Source organism: Chinchilla lanigera, unplaced genomic scaffold (genome assembly GCF_000276665.1).
Source record: "Chinchilla lanigera isolate Chin_1 unplaced genomic scaffold, ChiLan1.0 scaffold00067, whole genome shotgun sequence".
In the NCBI taxonomy this organism is placed as follows: Eukaryota; Metazoa; Chordata; class Mammalia; order Rodentia; family Chinchillidae; genus Chinchilla; species Chinchilla lanigera.
The window spans coordinates 3,969,349-3,988,274 of NW_004955468.1; the positions used below are offsets into that span (position 1 = coordinate 3,969,349).

Genomic DNA, 18,926 nt, shown 5'->3' on the forward strand with positions numbered 1-18,926 from the left:
AATTTATGAAGTGTCAGGTTGGGTTAGGTGTTATAAAGAAAAATAAAGCAGCATGTAAGGGTTGAAAATGCAGGAACATGTGGATTTTTCTCCTCTGAGAAGGGTGGTTGAGAGGCCTCTGAAGAACAGAGGGCTGACTGAAATGAGGAATGGCTGGTAAGGTTGTGTGAGGGTGAAGAAGTAAGGGTGGTCGGTGAGTGTGAGGCCCATGTGTCTGCATGCAGCGCTGCTGTGAACCGAGACTCAAGCCTGCTGGAGGATTCAGAGCTGTGTCTGGCTAGACATGCAGAAAGCACCTCTAGAACCACCTCTGCAAAGACTGCCGCAGCACATGCAGCACTGGCTCTGACCTACACCCTGCCTTTCTCATTCAGGGCTCAGTTTAATTCCATACAGCCCCAGCCCATGGTAAACACTCAGGATCTGCTGAACAAATTAACAAAAGCCAAAGCTGGTGGTGTTGGTGAGCAGATGAGAGAAGCCAGTGCCCTTCTTTATGCCTGCCCCCCACCCTATCCGCCTGCATGTGCTGGCCCCCTTACCCTGAACACGATGGACTCAAGACCTCACATAAAACCGAGCCCTGAGACACCAGAGACAAGCAGCTAGGTTGTCCCCCAGAGCTAAGCTGGACAAGCAGCCAGGCAACTACTGTTCTGAGTTCTTGGTTCTTTCAGAAAACACAGCAGTGGAGAGCAAGAGACCAGCACGCTGCCCTCACCACCTCTCCTTACTACAGTGGAGGACATGAACCAGGTAAAAACATGGAGAAAGTTCTAGAGCTTCGGTTTTAAGAGGACCTCTAAGTCATGAGGGTTCTTTGTGCCAAATCACTTTTTTCCTCATGATTGTCTAAATGATTCATTATCTCAGCTGGCTCAGCCAAATGTAGAGGAAGGTCTAGGGTTGTACTGTCTAGTATAATAGCCACTTGCCACGTGCACCTGTTTATTATATGACCAGAGGCTTCTGTATTGGACAGTGAAGGCATAGATCACTGCTATCATTGTAAGAAGTTCCAGCGCTCCAGGATGTGGGGAAGGCTGGCACTCCCACCCTGCCTGCTAGGTAGAAAGAAAAGCCAGTGCAGGGCGTGGTGGCACGTGCCTGTAATCCCAGCACTCGGGAGGCTGAGGCAGGAGGATCGTTGCGAGTTCAAGACTAGCCCTGGCTACAAAGTGAGCTCAAGGCCAGCCTTAACTGCATATCCAGACCCTATCTCAAAAAGACAAGAAAAAAAGAAAGAAAAGCCAGAGATCTGGGGAGGTGGGAAAGAATGACAAATCAACAGAAATGCCACTAAGAACTCTCTTCTTTCTCTCAGGATAACAAAACCAAAACATGGCCACCCAAAGCACCCTGGCAGCACCCTTCTCCGCTCCCCAGCACACTGCCCAGCCCAAGCGCACCACTCTATGCAGTCGCCAGCCCTGGCAGCCAGTGGAACGACACCATGCAGATGCTGCAGTCCCCTGTGTGGGCTGCGACCAACGACTGCAATGCCGCCTCCTTCACTTACGTGCAGACTCCGCCGCAGCCCCCACCCCCACCAGCACACAAGGCGGCACCCAAGGGCTTCAAGGCCTTCCCCGGGAAGGCTGAGCGCAGGCCAGCCTACTTGCCCCAGTACTGATGCAGGGCCAGCCTGCCTGCCTGCCTGCCCAGAGCGGTGGGGGCCGGTGTCCCTGCCCCCTTGCTGACTAGCTGATACCAGCCCCCAAGAGGACCAGTGCACCCTGTCCCAAGGAGGGTTCCTTGGCAACAGGGGTAGTCGGCAGCTCCTAGCCTTTATAGCCTGGTTTCTCAAACTTCGAAGGCAGCAAACCCCTGGAGAACCAGCTGAAAATGGAGATTTCTGACACTTAGGGGGCTACTGGATAATCTGCATGTTTAACTAAGCACCTCAGGTGATTCTGATGCAGGTGGCCAGAGGCCACACTTTGAGAAACACAGTTCTAAGGTTGCTAATCCTGCCGTGTGTTGGGAAGGTGTCAGGCCTGAAGGCTGAGAGCAAAACTGACCATTCTTCTGAAAGCTTCTCCTTTCCCTCCTTAACACATTGAGTGGTGACCACACCAATCACTGATTTCATAGCTATTGTTCATGTAGGTTTTTAGTTAAAACATCTGCGTAGAATGCATTGAATATTTTAAGATAACAGATACACAGGCTGGGGATTTACTCAACACTATATTTAAACTTACACGAAATGGGCGAGGTAGAGAATATTGCAGTCAGAAGCAATCCGCTGGGTATTCTGTGAGTGGGCAACCTCTTTCACCCAAGAAGCATCTGGGGGATGTAGCCACTACCAGATGTACAAAAGCAGGATTGTGAAACTGATTCCGGAGCTCTGTTCCTGGTGGTGCATGGAGAGGAGCCAGCTGGCTGAGGTCTGGGGCAGACCTGCACCTGCTGCCCTCAGACCTTGCCACATGGCCAGAGCACTGAGCAGTCCTCGGGATGGCGACGGTGGCTGCCGGGCTGCACCGAGATACCTGCACTTGAAACTGCAGTGACATTTGTGAGCTGGCTCAGAAGACAAACCAATTAAGATGTAGACAAGAATTAAAGTCTTTTCTTTAGGAAGGGAAAAAAACACCTCATTTTCAGTTAACATGTGCCATTAAGTAGATAACATCTTGTGGATTTAGGGATATTTCCCAGCCAGAATGGATCCAGAATTGAATGGTGCTTAAATTGAGAAATAATAAATATATCTATATAGACTAGACATATCCCACTGTACAATTGAGGTTGCAGAAAGTTCTTTATATAAAACTTATTTAAATTTTTCATATTTCATCTTTGAAAAAGTCTAATTAAAAAATCCATGATATTTTCTGGTATGAAAGTTTGACAGTATTAATATTTTTTTTATATTTTCTTAAATCATTAAACCATTTTAATATATGTTAACTACTAATAAATGGTTTATTCTTTCTAACTCCATATAAACTTTTCCAGCAAAGATTGTAATAACACATTTATGTTCTCATTTTTCTACAGATATAAGTAAATTTATATTTAAAAATACCAAAAAGAATATATATATATACATATATATGTATGTATGTACACATACCATACACACACACACAAATTATAGAGGACCCTTAGGTTATCTGAGCCCAGCCACCTGCATTTTTAGTACTGTGTTGTCAGGCTGTTTCCAGGCCTCGGGTGTTGTCTTTTGTGCTGTGTGGGGGATGTCACTGCTGCCTGTACTTAATGATCCTTTCCCCATGGTTCTGAACATTCACCTCACTGTGTTTACAGAAAACTATGTGTACATAAGAGTTTTTCAGGCACATGCTTTGCACCAACCCCGTGTGGCTCTTGTCTGTATTAGCTGTCAGTGTGCACACTAATCTCTGTTAAGGTTCTTTGTGGCTGTTCTACTTGTAAGAAAGTTTTCTATTTCCTTCAGTAATGTGTCCAGAGTACCTTGTATTTCAAGTTCTATTATACTGAAATACTTTTGTTTTAGCAGGGTCTTCCCAAAGACCTTGCCCTGAATAGAGGTCAGTCTTCGATGCCCCAGTGCAAGTAACATTGCTAACTGTCACTTTCCAGTTTGTTCTCTATTTAGAAAGACATTTCGTAACTGCATCTCCATGGGCTGTAAGACTGTGTGAAGCTGTTTGTGTAGTCTCGTGTAGGTGCTGTATTCCCAGCACCGCCTTGCTCTGAACACTGGTAATTCCAGGTGCTGCGCTCGGCAGAGGGGTCTCGCCAAAGCGCATGTGTGTGTGCACACGTGTGAGTGTGTGTGTCCGTGGTATGGCCGTGCGTGGCTGCCTTGCTCGGGCATCAGCAGGACATTTTGTGAATAGTTACAATGCTTCCAAACTGGAACTCTACATTTTGTATCTTACTTATAAAGCTCCTATAAGTAAAATAACTATTGGCTTTATTAAAAAATATACATTTAATAATATTCTGTATCTTTATTTAAAGTTAACTACAGCAGACCCCACTTCAGAAGCGCTGCCTGACTTACCACTGTGAAAAGCTGTGCATGAGTTGCTTTTTAGGTCAGTCTGTCCTCTGTGAGGCTTGTCAAGGGGGAGAGGAGTTAGGGATTCGGAGGAGCTGGAGTGGATGGGCAGAAAACCGCGCCCAACCATAGCCCTCCCACTGGCTGCCCTAAGGCCATGGTTGATTTAGGCCTCTGTGCAGGTGGAGGCAACACAGGTGAAGGAGGCTGTCTCCTGGAAGGATGCAGGCACTCTGAGTTGGGATCTACTGACATCCATTTCCCACCATGCACAGATGCTGTGACCTGCCTCCCCACTTTTCCAAGGAGCAGACATGAATTTAGGAAAATAGAGTAATGTGAGCATTAACACATAACCCACAAGCCATCAGGCATACTACTGAGATACCCTGAAGTTCAGCACCGGGACCAAGTCCCAGAGCCTTCCATATGTACCTCAGGACAAGGATGCTTAGTTAACAGCCGTGTTCCATTGCAGTCCCATTGGAAAGTCATTAAAATGCTAGCAGGGGCTGGAGGTGTAGCTCAGTGGTAGAGCGCATGCTTAGCATGCCCAAGGTCCTGCATCCAGTTCAGCACCAATAAACTACCAAAAGGCTAGCAGAAAAAACCTCCCACTTACATTTATTCAAGTGTGTTCCTGTTTAACGTGTGGCCAGTGCTGTTCGCAGGCTGCAGTTTACAAGATCCATGATGTGAGAGAAGTCCTGCAGCCCTGCTACGTGCTGGATAGATGGACGTGGAACAGATTTGGGCGGCTTTGTTTTTGGTTCCGTGGAACAAATGTTATACTTGGGGTACTCACAAGGCTTATGATCCTCCTTTCCTACTGCAGGCGCTCCTTCCAGGTGGCAGCTGTGAGGCTGTGCAGGGATGGTCCCCTGTGTGCCTTGTGGCCACCCCTGTGACCTGCAAGATCTGAAAAAAAAATACACCTATCTGAGCGTAGTAGCACACTCCTGTAATTGAAACTGAGGCAAGAGGATTGCAAGTTTGAGCCCAGCCTAGAAAACTTGACAACTTAGTAAGACTCTGCCTCCAAATTAAACACAAGGCTGCTGGAGTGGGTTGGAGGCTGGTAGATCAGGGTGAAGCCCCTGGAATCAATCCCCAGAACTGCCAAAAGAAAAGGAGAAGGCATGGTGGTGCATGCCTGTAATCACTTAGGCAGAAGCAAGAGGACTGCCCTAAATTCGAGGCTAATCTGGACTACACAAAACTTTGTCTCAAAAAGAAAGAAAAAGCTGGGCATGGTGGCTCCGTGAGATCTGACAAGAGGGAAGACAGGGGTTCCGAGGAGCAGGAGTGGATGGGCAGAGAGCCACACCCAACCATAGCCCTCCCACTGGCTGCCCAAAGGCCATAGCTGGTTTAGGCACTCGGGACACCAAGGCAGGAGAATCATCTCGAGTTGAGGTCAGCCTGGACAACATAAGGGTACCCTGTCTCAAAAAAGAAACGCCTCCCAAAGGTCATCTTCTCAATTGCTAAAAAGTCACGTACAAGTGTATGGTCAGCATGACTCGCTGCCTTCTAACCCAAGAGGCCAGGGAACCTGCAGGGGCAGGCTGCTAGAAGTAGCATGTGCAGCTGGTCTTACAATTCTGCAGGGACAGGCTCAATGGACCCAGGCTGCTATTCCTATGAGGGGACTGGATGTGGCTTGTGTTGGGACTGAGTTGGGGACATGGGCCTAGGTAGCAGGGAAAGATTGTTTCAGGAGTGCTGTGCTTATTCCCTAGGAGCCAGGTCTTTGCTACAAAAATGATGCAGTCCCTACCGTTAAAACTCGTCTTTTAGTGTAGACACCCCCACCTCCTCCATCCTTAACAAGAGTACCACCAGCCGTTCCCGTTGCTCAGGCTGAAATCCTAGAAAACACTGGCTCCTCTTTACTCTCATCTAAGTAGTCAGCAAGCCTTATTCATGTATCTCCATTTTAATTCCATGATCTTACATCTCCTCCCATCAGGCCCTCCCCAGGCTCCTGCCTCTCTAGGGTCTCAAGGTTTCCCCTCCATGCACCCAACACCCCTCTCCAATCCACTCAACCTTGCCTGTTGATTTTAAGGTTGCTTAAGAATCCATCAGTGACCGGGCATGGTGGTGTACACCTGTAATCCCCGCACTCAGGAGGCTGAGGCAAGAGGATTGCCATGCGTTCAAGGCCAGCCTGCGCTACATAGTGAATTATAAGGACAGTCTGAACTACATACTGAGACCTTGCCTCAAAATAAATAACCTGTTAGTAATCTGGGGCCAGTGCCCATCTTTTAACCTGTTTTTCATCCATCACACCACTTAGCACTGCCCTACAATCTTGTGTGTTGGGTATTGTTCCGCCCACCAGAGGGCCTCAATACAGCAAGGAGTCTCGTTCAAGGCTTGTCCAGGGAGAAGCACAGTTCCCAGTACCAGAGGAGGTGCTGCCAGGGCCAGAGTTTGCGAATTCTAATACACAGCAAAAATAAATAAAACAAACTAGACTTTTTAAAAGGTTCTCACGAAATAAAAAATAAAAATAAAAGGGCTCCCATATTGGACAAAAAGAAAACAACGGGTGCGGGGGCGAGGATCACAAATCCAACCTGGACAACTTAGAGCAACCCTGCCTCAAAATAAAGTAAAAAGCTGGGGCTGTGGCTCAGTGCAAAGGCCCTGGCTCAGTCTTCAGTACGGGGGAAAATGCAGTAAACAAAGAAAAACATACCACGTACGGACTGGACTATGTAGATCTTTATTTCGTATAAAGCTTTTTATTCTCATGGCAACCACACCCTATTTATGGCAGGAACAGATTTTCTTTTTTAAAGTGCGAGCAGCCGACTCACAGAGGAAACCCGTGACGCTTCGGAGTCCGAGTCAAGCAGCCCCTCTTAAGGAAACGGACACCGCGAACGCGCGGGACCGCTAGCGAGCGCAAGCGTGCCCCGCCCCCACTGAGCGTGCGCACAAGCGCACACCGCATCCATCCCAGACGTGCGGATTAGGATGTTCCCCAGCTCACCTTCCGTCGTCCCCAACCCCAGACCCTGCGCGCGCACGCGCACACGCACATCGCACTTGCGCTCGCCCCGCCCACCCCGGACGTGTCGGCCCACACGCAGACGCGCCCTTCCTCCCTCATCGGTACCTGCGCGTGGCTGCGTCGCCCTTGCGCGTGGGCTCGCTTTCCCGCCCCCCTAGTGCGTGCCCGCTCCCGGAGCTTCGCCCAGTCCCAGGGAGGCGCGGTCCTCGCCCTCGCCGCCCACCGTGACTCAGCGTCTTGGGGTGGCGCGCCTCCTCCGAACCGCTCCTGAAAAATCTGTCCGTGTGCAAACAGAGCTCCCAGCTTCCCGCTTCCGGCGGGTTCTTTCAACTCCGGCCCAGAGCTGACCTCCCGCCCCTTTAATCCGCTCTTCCCAGTCCCCTCCTCTACTTCCTCCTCCTTTATTCTCTTGATCACTTGGCCTCCAGGTTCCCTGTTCAGAGTCCAGGAATTAAGGCCTGGTTTATCTAAATGCCTGTGCTTCCGTTTTCCCGTCTTTAGAATGGGGTTCTTGTTTGGAACTGTGGCCGACGCAGGCTGTAGTAGGTGCTAGTTTTATAAGAATCAGTAGGAGTCACCTGCTTTTCCAGTGCTATTAGGGCTATCCCGGACTTGCTAATTTGCCTACACTAACTCCCCTTTGACCCAATTAATTGGCAGAGGCCAGAGCATCTTGCAGAAGGCGCTTCAGGGTGGTTGGTGCTGGAGGAAGATCTCTTGGGGTTTTGTACCAGATTTTCTTTGCGGGAGGGGCGTCCTCAGTGCCTAGTTTGGGAGCATGAAGCTCAAGGAGCTTCTCTGAGTCCAGGATCCCCATGCTTCCGAACCTTACACTCTTGTTATTTGCTGCAGTTGACACAACATCGTGGTGGTGGTGGTTATGGACGTAGACAGCAGTAAGGTTTAGCATTCTTTAGAATGTACAAGTACCTTACATCAATGTTTTTCTAAACTACATATTCCATTCCACTCCCAGAGATGTCATCCCCAGACTCGAGTAACTGATCACGTTCCTGGACACCTTCCCGCATCTTTCCTGGTGGGTGTCTGTTTCCCGAACGTCCTGCACTGATCCAAGAGGACTGGCATTGGCGTCACTGGTTGGATCACTCAGCATTTCCCTACATTACTGTCTTTTCTCTTTGAGTTGGCACATTGGGCCATGTCCACTTGCAAAATTCCATTAATTCAGTATTCATATCTTACAGGCCTAGTTGATATTCCTTCTATTTTTGTGTTTTTTTCTCCTTTGCTACTATGACCTATAATCTTCCAGAAATGAACCTAGTTTCCTGCTAATGTAGAAAATCCAAGCTGGATGTGGTGACACACACCAGTAATCCCAGCATTTTGGAAGGCCAAGACAGGAGTAGCAAAAGTTCATGCCCAGCCTGGGCAATTTATCAACTTAAACTCTGTCTGAAATTTAAAAAAAAATACACACACACTCAAATGATAGAAGGTAGTAGTTTTAGACAATGACAACAGATAGTTACCAAAATAACAGAAAAAGGGAGTCAGTGTGACATGATACTACATGCTTATAATCCCAGCATTCTGGGAAGCTGAGGCAGGAGGGCTGCAAGTTCATGCCCAGCCTGGACAACTTAGAACTTAGTGAGATGCTGTCTCAAAAGCATTTTTGTTTAAAAAGGGTTACGGGTATAGCTCATTAAGAAGGCCCTGGGTACAAATCCCCAGAACCACAAAAAAGAAAAAGAAAGTGAGTGGCTATTTGGGGGCTACAGTCACCTGAGGAATCATGGGATGAGTGGCTAATGGAGCATAGCTACTGAGACTTGCCTTCCTATTTAGTTGAGGTTGTTATGAAGCAGGATTTGGGGTCGGAGTACTGTTTTGTGCAGGTAAGTAGCTGGCTTGAATGGGAAAGTGGTTAAAATAGTCTTCTGGAGCTCCAGTAGAACAGATACTGGGGTGGTAGCTCACTGGTCGAGCACTTTCCCTAGCATGCATGGGGCCTTAGGTTTCCTTCCCCAGCAATGGAAACACACACATATGTGCATGGACACACACAAACACTATTCAGCAATTTCAGGGTTGCAGGATTGTGTTGGGTATGGTTTGTTTTTTTTTTTTTTTTTCTTTTTTGGTTTTTTTCCGGTGCCAGGGATCGAACTCATGACCTTGCGCTTACCGGGCAGGTGCTGTGCCACTGAGCTAAATCCCCAGCCCCCTGTGTTGGGTATGGAATGGAAACTCAGTGAAGTATTAGAGAGTTGGCCTAAGACTCCTCTGGGAAAAGAAGGGCTATGTGGGTAGGACTGTTCGCTGGAAAATCCCGTGTGCACTTATTTCTGGGCCTTCCAGCCACTCCCTATTTTCCTTTTTCATCTTTAGGCCCTCAAATTGTTCTGGGTACAGAGAGAAAGGCCATTTGTGGAACAACTGCGTGGAGGTGGGCAGTGGGCCAGGGAAGACAGAGGCCTGGGACTGTAGCAGGATGGACGCACTCCTTGGTGGGTCAGCCTTTCTGGGGAACCATTAGCTTGATTTGAGTCCGGTTTTTGGACCCCCTTTCATCCAGCCTCGTGACTGCGGGTGGTGTTCATTCACTCATGACTCCTGAGTTTCTCCTTCGGCTCAGCCTTCTCCCCTGCACTCCAGATATGAACACCCAACTCGGTCCCTCCACTTAGTCTACTTCGATTCTAACAGCAGCTGGGCATGGTGGCACATACCTGTAATCCCAGCACTCGGGAGGTTGAGGCAGGAGGATCACTGCAAGTTCAAGGCCAGCCTGGGATACACAGTGAGACTCTGTCTAAAAAAAAGAAAGAAAGAAAAGAAAGAAAGAAAGTAAAAAAAGATGTCTAACAGATTTTAGAAACTTCACATGTCTAAAAATCAAGATCAGACTTGCACCTCTTCTAGAAGACTTGCCCCTCTTTGTTGATTTTACTTTATTTTGCAGCACTGGTGACTGAATCCAGGGACTTGCACGTGCTAGGCAAGCACCCTACCACTGTTATGAGCTCTTCCTCATTGGAACTCTTCCTCGTTCTTTATTGAAATTGTTGATAATTCCATTTCTCCAGGGACGTAGGTTCAAAACTGGATGCCATTCCGACCTTTCCATCACCATGAAATTATGAATTCTTCCCTCTTCCCGACCACCATCCCCAACTCCTACCACAATGACTGAAGCTGCCTCCCTCTCTGGCCTGCATTACTGCACTAGCCTATTTGTGTCCTTATATTGCTGCTGCCTGTCAGGCTAATCCTTTGTAAACCATGTCAGATGATGTCCCTTTTCTGCTTAGAATCCTTCAGTGGCTTCCCATTTTTTGCAGAACAGAAACCAACATCTGTACAATGATTGATGCATTACCTGAAGACTGAACCTAGGGTCTTTGCACTGACCTACATCTCCAGCCCTCTTTTACTTTTTATTTTGAGACATGGTCTTGCTAAATTTTATTTTATTTTATTTTATTTTTTTTTTTTTTTTTTTTTTGGTTTTTCTCCGGTACCGGGAACCGAACTCACGACCTTGCGCTTGCCAGGCAGGCGCTTTTGCTGCTGAGCTAAGTCCCCAGCCCCGGTCTTGCTAAATTTTAAATCGCTCAGGCTGAGCTCAAATTTGCAGTCTTCTTGCCTTAGCCTCCCAGAGTTCTGGGACTATAGGCATGAGCCACCACACCCAATTCTTACAGTAATTTATAAGATCCTGTGACGTTGTTGCCTTCCTTTGCTCTTTGATCTCATCTTCTATCCCTTTCTCCTTCATTCCATTCACACTTGCCTTCTCTTTCTGGATAGCTAAGCATGCTCTTGCCTCAGGAATTTTGTGGTTGCTGTGCCCTTTGCCTCCACACTTTCCTCCCAGATAGCCAAGTGGCTCGCTACCGTTGCTTAACAGTTTTGCTCAGTGTCACCTCATCCGTGATTTTCTTTTTTTTTTGTTTTTGTTTTTGGTTTTTGGTTTTTCTCCGGTACCAGGAACCGAGATCACGACCTTGCGCTTGCCAGGCAGGCGCTTTGCTGCTGAGCTAAATCCCCAGCCCCTCATCCGTGATTTACTTTGCCTTTTTTTCTTGTCTTTTTGAGACAGGGTCTCGCTATGCGGTTCGGGCTGGCCTTGAACTTGCTTTGTAGCCCAGGCTGGTCTCAGACTCGCAATGGTCCTCCTGCCTCAGCCTCCCGAGTGCTGAGATTACAGGCATGCGCCAGCACGCCCGGCTTCTTGACCATTTTATAAAATTGCAATCCCTATTCAAAACATCCTTTTCAGTTTGATGTTTCTCAGTTGCACTTAACAACATCCGACATGCCCTATATTCTATTTATTCAACGCTATGTACGCACAGCTCCTGGAACACTACCCGTAACGTGGAAAGTGTTCCACAGAGTTTTGATGGAATGAATGAATGAATGCGACCTGGGAGCTCGGCCTCTGCCCCCGCCTCCAGTCACTTTTGGGCAGTGGCCCACCGAGCGCCGGTGCAAGTGACCACCCGGTGCTAGGGAGCTCCCAGCACCGGCCAAGACCGACCAGAGCTTTGCAAGGTCGCGCAGCGGACAGCCACGCCCAGGTGGGGCGGGGCGGGGCCGGGCGGGGGGCGGGGCCGGGCGCCTGCGCCATAAAGGCTGCTGCGCTCACAGAGTTCCGCTCGTTGCGCCACCCGCCCTGCGCGCTCCTTCCTCCTCGCGCATGTCCCGGTCCGTGCACCCCGCTGGTCCCGCCATGGCCGCGCTCACCCGGAACCCACAGTTCCAGAAGCTGCAGCAGTGGCACCGCGAGCACGGCTCTGACCTCAACCTGCGCCGCCTGTTCGAAGCCGACAAAGAACGCTTCAACCACTTCAGGTGCGCGCGCGTGGCCGGGGGAAGCTGTCCCGGGGACCCCCGGCCGCAGACGGGGCCCTGGCCAGGGCCACACTGTGCCCTTGACGCCTCCTTGGAGCTGGGTCCTGGGGGCCCATGTGCTCGCGGGTGCTCTGGGGGCCGCGGCTGCTTAGTCATGGGGGACGGAACCCCTCCTTCGCCCCCTCCCACCCCCTCCCACCCCCAGCCCGGAGAGGCGCCTGCTACCGCCCCGGTGCGGGGGCCGCGCCGACGTCGCAGGCGGGAAGCGCTGGCCGCCTTGGGGCCGTGCGCGGGATGCGGGCTGGGTGGGCAGGTGGGGGAGTTGCGGTGTTCAGGGTGGAGATGGCTGGGCCTCATTCCTGCTGGAGCGGCTGGGGCGAGAGGCTGGTGAACCCCCGGGAAACGGAAAGGAGAGTGAGAGGCAATCGCGGGTGGGGATTCGCCCCGGAGTGCTCTGACGCCGATGTAAGGGGGGTGAGCCTGCAGGGGACGGGAGGACCGCCTGTGGCTCCCAGCGGGCCAGCCCAGACGTCTGGGTGGGTGCCTGAGGAGGCGCTGGGAGGGGGTGTCACTCCGTGGCGCTGTAGGGCCGATGCACCCCGTGTCTTCCCACACCGTGACTCCTTGTCCGGGGTCTGTTTGTGTCTACTTGTGTGGCGTGGCGCTCACCGTGCAGCTGGGCAGCTGGGCAGCTGGAGGCCTTTTAGGGTGTGGCATAGGGAGAGTGTTTCTTCTGGAAGCACCTCCAGCCTCTGGTCTGGTCAAGGGGGCAGGCTGAGGAGACCTGGGGTGTGGTCGGCAGCCTGTGCATCTTTCTTCAGCTTGACTCTCAACACCAACCATGGACACATACTGTTGGATTACTCCAAGAACCTGGTGACGGAGGAGGTCATGAAGATGCTGGTGGAACTGGTAATGTTCTGTTTGGGGAACCTGTGACGCTCAGGATGGCAGGCGAACTGAGCTCTTGGGAACCCCAGGTCCATGAGCAAATGGATCTCAGAAACCACCTGTACGCTGCTGCAGAGCTCCAAATGCCTGCCCTTGGTCAGGTTCTGAGCAGCACCCTTGGGAGCCTAGTGCCTGAGGTTCGATCACGTTGACCCTAGACAGTGGGAGGAGGAAGAGAAAGGCTGCTGCCCTCTGCTAGCTCTGTTAGTGGCAGCGTTGTGCTTGGGGGCTTGGACTTCTGATCAGTGTGGTGGCCCCAGGCCTCAGTATTTTCTCTTCCTAGGCCAAGTCCAGGGGTGTGGAGGCTGCCCGGGAGCGCATGTTCAGTGGTGAGAAGATCAACTACACCGAGGTGAGCAGACCTGGTGGCTACATTCCTCAGTGCCTCTTCCTTCCCTTCGAGGTTCATCCGACGGTAGCCTCACCCTGTGTCTTCCTCCTTTCTCTTACGCAATGCTTTTGCTCAATGAGGAGCCTGAGGGCCTGTTTCTGCGGGGGGCTGGCTGCAGGGCTTTAGGGGCTGTCTTCCCCAAGACTGGCAGGCTGGCTTTGGTGAGCAAATTGGAATGGCTCCCACTGTTGGCCCAGGAAGGAGCACATCTTAAACCTGAAGGGAGAGAATGTCTCAAGGCTTGTCAGACATTTTCTTAGGGAACTTAATCCTGGCTTGATTTATGAACAACACTCTCATGTCACAGCTTAACTTCCTCAGTGATGGAAGTCATTGGGAAACAGTGGTGAGGCCAGGCACTGGGGACTCTGGTCCTGACTTGCTGTGAAAGTCTGAGGAGATAGTAAGCATTGAACACAGTCTCTGCCCTCACGGCATCTTTCTCCTCCTGTTGCATTTGAGGAGTCCGAGGCTTGGAGGTCCAGTCACTTATCCAAGATGTAGTTGCTGTAAGAGGCAGATCTGGGTTTCAAGTGCAACCTGTTTGGAAGGTGGGCATGGTGGCGCCCACCTGTAATCCTAGCATCCAGGAGGCTGAGACAGGAGGATTGCTGAGACTTTTGAGGACACCCTGGGCTACATAGTGAGACTCTGTCTCAAAATAGTAATAATAAAGCAACCTGTCTTGGTCTACTGGGTGAGTGAGGGACGCTGCAGTCATAGAGGGCTTCCTGTGGGGGTACAGTTGCCTGTGGAATGTGGGAGGAGAAGGTAGTGTTGGGCAGGGTGGAGATGGGGTGCCCCTAGGCCCTCCATCTGAGTGAGTGTCTTACTTCGTTGGTATCCTGAGATAATCCCTCTCTTGCACACTAAAGACTCCTCCGCAGGCTTTAGCTGGGTGGGGCCAGTTCATTCTTGTGACCAGGCTAGTTGCCTGGCACCTGTCACAGACTTCAGGTTTGGTTTGGTTTGGGGCAGATGGTAGTGATCAGCTTGCTTAGCGAGGGAAGCCTGCGTGGCCTGCCTTTGCTCCACATCCAGATGGCTGAGGACCTTGCAGAAGGTGCCAGCAGACACCATGTCCTCTCATCAGGAGGATGAGGTTACCTCAAGCCTAAGGTCCACTGTAGGCATTTAGTGCTTATCTCCAATGTGTGTTGTCACCACTCTGCCTTTGCTTGTGCTGTTGCTCTTTCCTCTGGCTGTTTGCCTTCTGACCACCGACAGCCCCTCGAGACCTGTCCTGGGCATGTTCAGGCCCCATTCTACCCATTTCTCATGTCTGCAGCATACCAGGACATGGCCATGCTTTGCCTTCCCCAGAGTCCTGGGCCGGCCCCTACCCCCATATTGTACAGTAGGACCTTGGGTTGGTATGAGACCGTGGTACTAATGGATGACACTCAGGGGCTGCCATCCTGAGAGAGGCAGAGCTGACTCGGGCCTCCTTGCACCACAGCCAGTGTGCAGCACGTTTCCCAGGGTGTGTGTGCGGGCGGGCTTCTCATTCTGACCCTTGTCTCCAGGATCGGGCAGTATTACACGTGGCCCTGCGAAACCGGTCAAATACACCCATGCTGGTGGATGGCAAGGATGTGATGCCAGAAATTAACAAGGTTCTGGACAAGATGAAGTCTTTCTGTCAGGTAAGCAGCTGCTTGACTGGACTTGCCCTCGGCCACGTGTGTGCCTGTGTTTGGGACTTGGGAGCCCTTAATGAGACTCCACCACTGCTTTAGAGGAGGACACAGGGGCTGCCTGTGTGGTTGCTGACCCTGGAGTCTGCTCAGAGGAAACCCCCCTGTTGGCAGTGCAGGGAGCCTCCTTTGTGAACTACAGACACGTCTGGACGCATAGAGCCAAGCTGGCCAGTGACAGAGTCCTGAAATTAAAAGAGATGGGGTGGTGAAGGGAAGACTTGCTGTGTCCCACCTCTTCGGTTATGTACCCTAGTTGCCTAGCCAGAATCAGATTTTTTAAAGTTGTAAAAGTTTCTTGACCCACTCTCAGCCAATTCTCCAGAGGCAGCCTTTATAGATTCCTAGGAAATCTTCCCCCCAGTTCCTATCTGTGTACTAGCATATATATATTTATATGTACCTGTTGTCTGTTCAGAGCACATGCATACACAGGCTCATTTTTCCACTTGCTCTTCTAGAGCTTATTTCTGCTTAAAAACATATAAGAAGCTGGCCGTGGTGGTGCATGCCTATAATCCCAGCACTTGGGAGGCTGAGGTGGGAGAATCGTCGTGAGTTCGAGGCCAGCCTGTGCCACATGAGTGAGTTCAAGGCCAGTTTGAACGCATAGTGAGACCCTGTCTCAAAAAAAGACCAAAAAAAAAAAAAAGAAAGAAAGAAAGAAAGAAAAAGAATGTAAGAGAGCTGGATGTAGTGGCACATACCTACAACCTTAGCACTCTGGGAGGCTGAGGCAGGAGGATCACAAGTTCAAGCCTAGCCTGGCAACTTGGTGATGTAGTGAGACCCTGTCTCAAAATTAAAAAAAAAAAGTATAGGGGCTGGGAATATAGCTCAGTGCAAAGGCCCTGGGTTCAATCTCCAGTACTGTAAGAGAGAAGAAGAAAAAAAGGTAAGCAATCTTGCTAGGTTGTATTCAGTACACATAGCCATACCTTTTGTGTGTGGTGGGTATTTGGGGATGCCCATGTCTACCACTGTTGTCTCAACATCCCAGGGGTGATTCTGCAAGGGTAGACAGACAGTAGCCAGCTTGGAGTCGAAGGGTGCGCCTGAGTGAATGTGTGTATGTCTGTCCCTGAATGATGTGTGCTCTGGGAGTGATTGTCTGGTCAGTTCGTGTGACTGGTCAAAGTCTTGATTGCTTTGGCCAAGAGCCATTTCAGACCTGAAAATGATACCGGGAGTTGATTTTGGCATCATTCTTAAAGATGTAGCAGCCACGTAAGTGGGACTTCCTGCAGTGAAGAAGGAATGGTATCCTGATGGGAATCTGGATTCCAGAATGTTCTTTAGGGTCCATGTGCCTTTGGATGTGAGGAAGGCATTTCCACCTCTGCTGTGAGTGGGCGGAGCTGACATCTCTCAGAGCTTGACGCTGCTGTTTGGCCAGCTTGTGTGTGTGCAGTGTGGTACTGGTCATCTCGGGTACTCTTTCCAGGTTAGAGCCTCCTCAGAGCTGGCTACTGGCTGCCTGACTCAGACTAATGGGGTATTTATAGTTCAAAACATGCTGCTGAAGAGCAGCAATTCCACAGTAGCTGTTGCTGTGAAAAGTTCACCAAGGGGATCAGGGTGTGGCTTTGGTAGAGCACTCCTCTAGCATACACGAAGCCCTGGGCTCTGTTCTCAGCACAACACACCAAGCAGAAGTGGCAACACCCAGAAAACAAATTGCCTATTTCAAAACCTGTTGGAGAATGTTCCCCTCACAAAGAAGTGATAAGTAAAAGTTTGAAGTGATGGATATGTCCATTACCTGATCAGATCATTACATATCATATACATGTGTTGAAATACCACACTGTATCCCATCAGTAAGTATGATTATTACGTGTCAAGAAAGAGATTATTGTGTGTCAAGAATCCTTGGGTCCAGGGATTTAGCTCAATGGTGCAGTGCCTGCCTGGCAAGTGCAAGGTCCTGAGTTCAATTCCTGGTACAAGAAAAAGGAGATCCTTTAGTTCATAAGTGTGATGATTGAGTGTTCACACGATTGTGTGTGATGTTGGACCTTTGAACCTTGTTTTCACATCCTTCTGCTGTGAAAACAGTTTTTTAAAATGATACAGAGCTAAGCCAGATGTGGTGGCACACCTGTAATCCCAGCACTTGGGAGGCTAAGGCAGGAGGACTGCTTGGAGCCACCATGGGCTACATAGTAAGTTAAAGCCCAGCCTACACTACATAGTGGGACCCTGTCTCAGAATACCAAAGATAAATGAATGAGTGGATGGATGGATGGATGGATGATATGGTGCCGCACTCCTGTAATCCCAGAGCCCTGGGTGGGTGAGGCAGCATGATTGTAAATTCAAGCCCAGCCTGGACAACTTAGCAGTTCAGTGAGACTGCCTCAGAATAAAAAGGGGCTGTGGACATAGTTCAGTGAAAAGACCCTGTGTTTAACCCCTAGTACTCAAAGAAAAAAAAAAGCCTAGCATATGGATAAGTCAGCCTGTATCAGAGTATGTACAAGAAAAATCATTTTGGGGTCTGGGGATTTAGCTCAGCGGCACAGTGCCTGCCTGGCAAGCATGAGATCACAAGTTCAATTTCCAGTAGCAAAAATAAAAATAAAAAAATCAGTTTGGGTATCTGGAAATTCTATCCACTTGCTGTGCTATTTAGAATTACACTGCACTAGGAAGTTGAAAAAGGAAGTTACAGAATTAGTGTGTTATAAAGCCTCATCTAGGGAAAGACAGGATGTGAGTTATACTAAAGATACAGGTATTATAGGTACAGGGAAGGGTGGTGCGTGTCTGTAATCCCAGCGCTTTCAGAGGCTGAGGCAGAGCTATATAGTGAGTTCAAGGCCAGCCTGCACTGCATACTGTAAGACCTTGTCTCAAAAAACAAAAGAGAGATACATATTTTTTTTTTCTCCTGGGGTTTTTTTTTTTGGGGGGGGTGCTTTATTATAACAAACTTCTGATAGTGAGATTGAGGGTTGAGAAGCTAAGCAACCTTTTTCCTGTTTGAGTTGGTGGGAAGTTTTCCAGTGGTAGTGATTACTTTTTTATTTTAAAAAAAAGATGTTCGTTTGTTCGGGGGTTTTTTTGGTACCGGGAATTGAACTCAGGACCTTGCACTTGCCAGGCAGGCGCTTATGCCACTGAGCTATATCCCCGGCCCTATGTAAAGAAAAAGTGTTGATAGGTCTTGTTGGTTTGGATTGAGGCATGTGTCCTAGTTTCCTATTTATATGTAGGAAATTATTATAAAACTTAGCAGCTGGAAATAGCAGTCAACTTTTCTTTGGGTCAGGAATTTGCAGTGGTTGTAGCTCAAGACTCATAATTTTTCCGTGAAGATGTTGGCCACCATTACAGTCCTCAGAGAGCTCAGTGGGGCTGCAGGGTCTGTTGTGACAGTGGCATACTAGCAGTTAGCTTTGGCTTTGGCAGGCTTCAGTTGCTCACCCTCTGGCCTCTGAGTGAGTAACCCGGTAGAGAACAAGGTAGTGCCTATCCCTGCAGCACCCTGTATGGATCAGCTTTGCCCATCCTGAGAAGACACAGTATGAGGGCATGGATACCAGGAGGCAAGAACATCTCTTAAGTGGCTGCCGTAGTCCACCTCTGGCTCCCCTTGATTTACCTTCTATGTGCAGAACGTCTGACTCAGGTTCCATATCCTATTACAGTATGGCTGGAAGGCCAGACCTCATCATCTAGGTTAGGTACAGGGATAGCAGTTCCTCCATTTCTTTTAATGCAACTCCAGTGCACTTCGGATCTGAGGTACATGTCATCTTCCCCTCACATGAAGCAGAGTGTTGAGATTTAGGCATAGCTGATTTGATAATTACTTTTCAAAGAGAGAGAGGTGAAAATAGAAGGCATACAAAACTCATTGGTCAGCTGGGCATGGTGGTGCATGCCTTTAATCCTAGCCCTTGGGAGGCTGAGGCAGAAGAATCATTGCAAATTCGAGACCAGTCTGGGCTACAAAGTGAGCTCAAGGGTAGCCTGAACTGCATAGCCAGACCCTGTCTCAAAAAGACCCCCAATAAAGTCATTGGT

General features: G+C 49.6%; 2 protein-coding genes across 2 annotated transcripts in view; both read left to right on the plus strand.

Moving 5' to 3' along the window:
- The window catches only part of Kiaa0355 (KIAA0355 ortholog), an 89,674-nt gene extending 85,734 nt beyond the window's left edge, over positions 1-3,940 (plus strand). Inside the window, exons 12-13 of the mRNA XM_013522293.1 lie at positions 678-756; positions 1,325-3,940. Coding sequence (XP_013377747.1) covers positions 678-756; positions 1,325-1,633 — 388 coding nt within the window. The 3' untranslated portion in view covers positions 1,634-3,940. The remainder of the gene's footprint in view (positions 1-677; positions 757-1,324) is intronic.
- A 7,710-nt stretch (positions 3,941-11,650) lies between these two features.
- Positions 11,651-18,926, plus strand: part of Gpi (glucose-6-phosphate isomerase) — a 26,555-nt gene continuing 19,279 nt past the window's right edge. The window contains exons 1-4 of the mRNA XM_005400002.2: positions 11,651-11,855; positions 12,677-12,767; positions 13,090-13,158; positions 14,724-14,843. Of these exons, the coding sequence (XP_005400059.1) occupies positions 11,701-11,855; positions 12,677-12,767; positions 13,090-13,158; positions 14,724-14,843 (435 nt within the window). The 5' untranslated portion in view covers positions 11,651-11,700. The remainder of the gene's footprint in view (positions 11,856-12,676; positions 12,768-13,089; positions 13,159-14,723; positions 14,844-18,926) is intronic.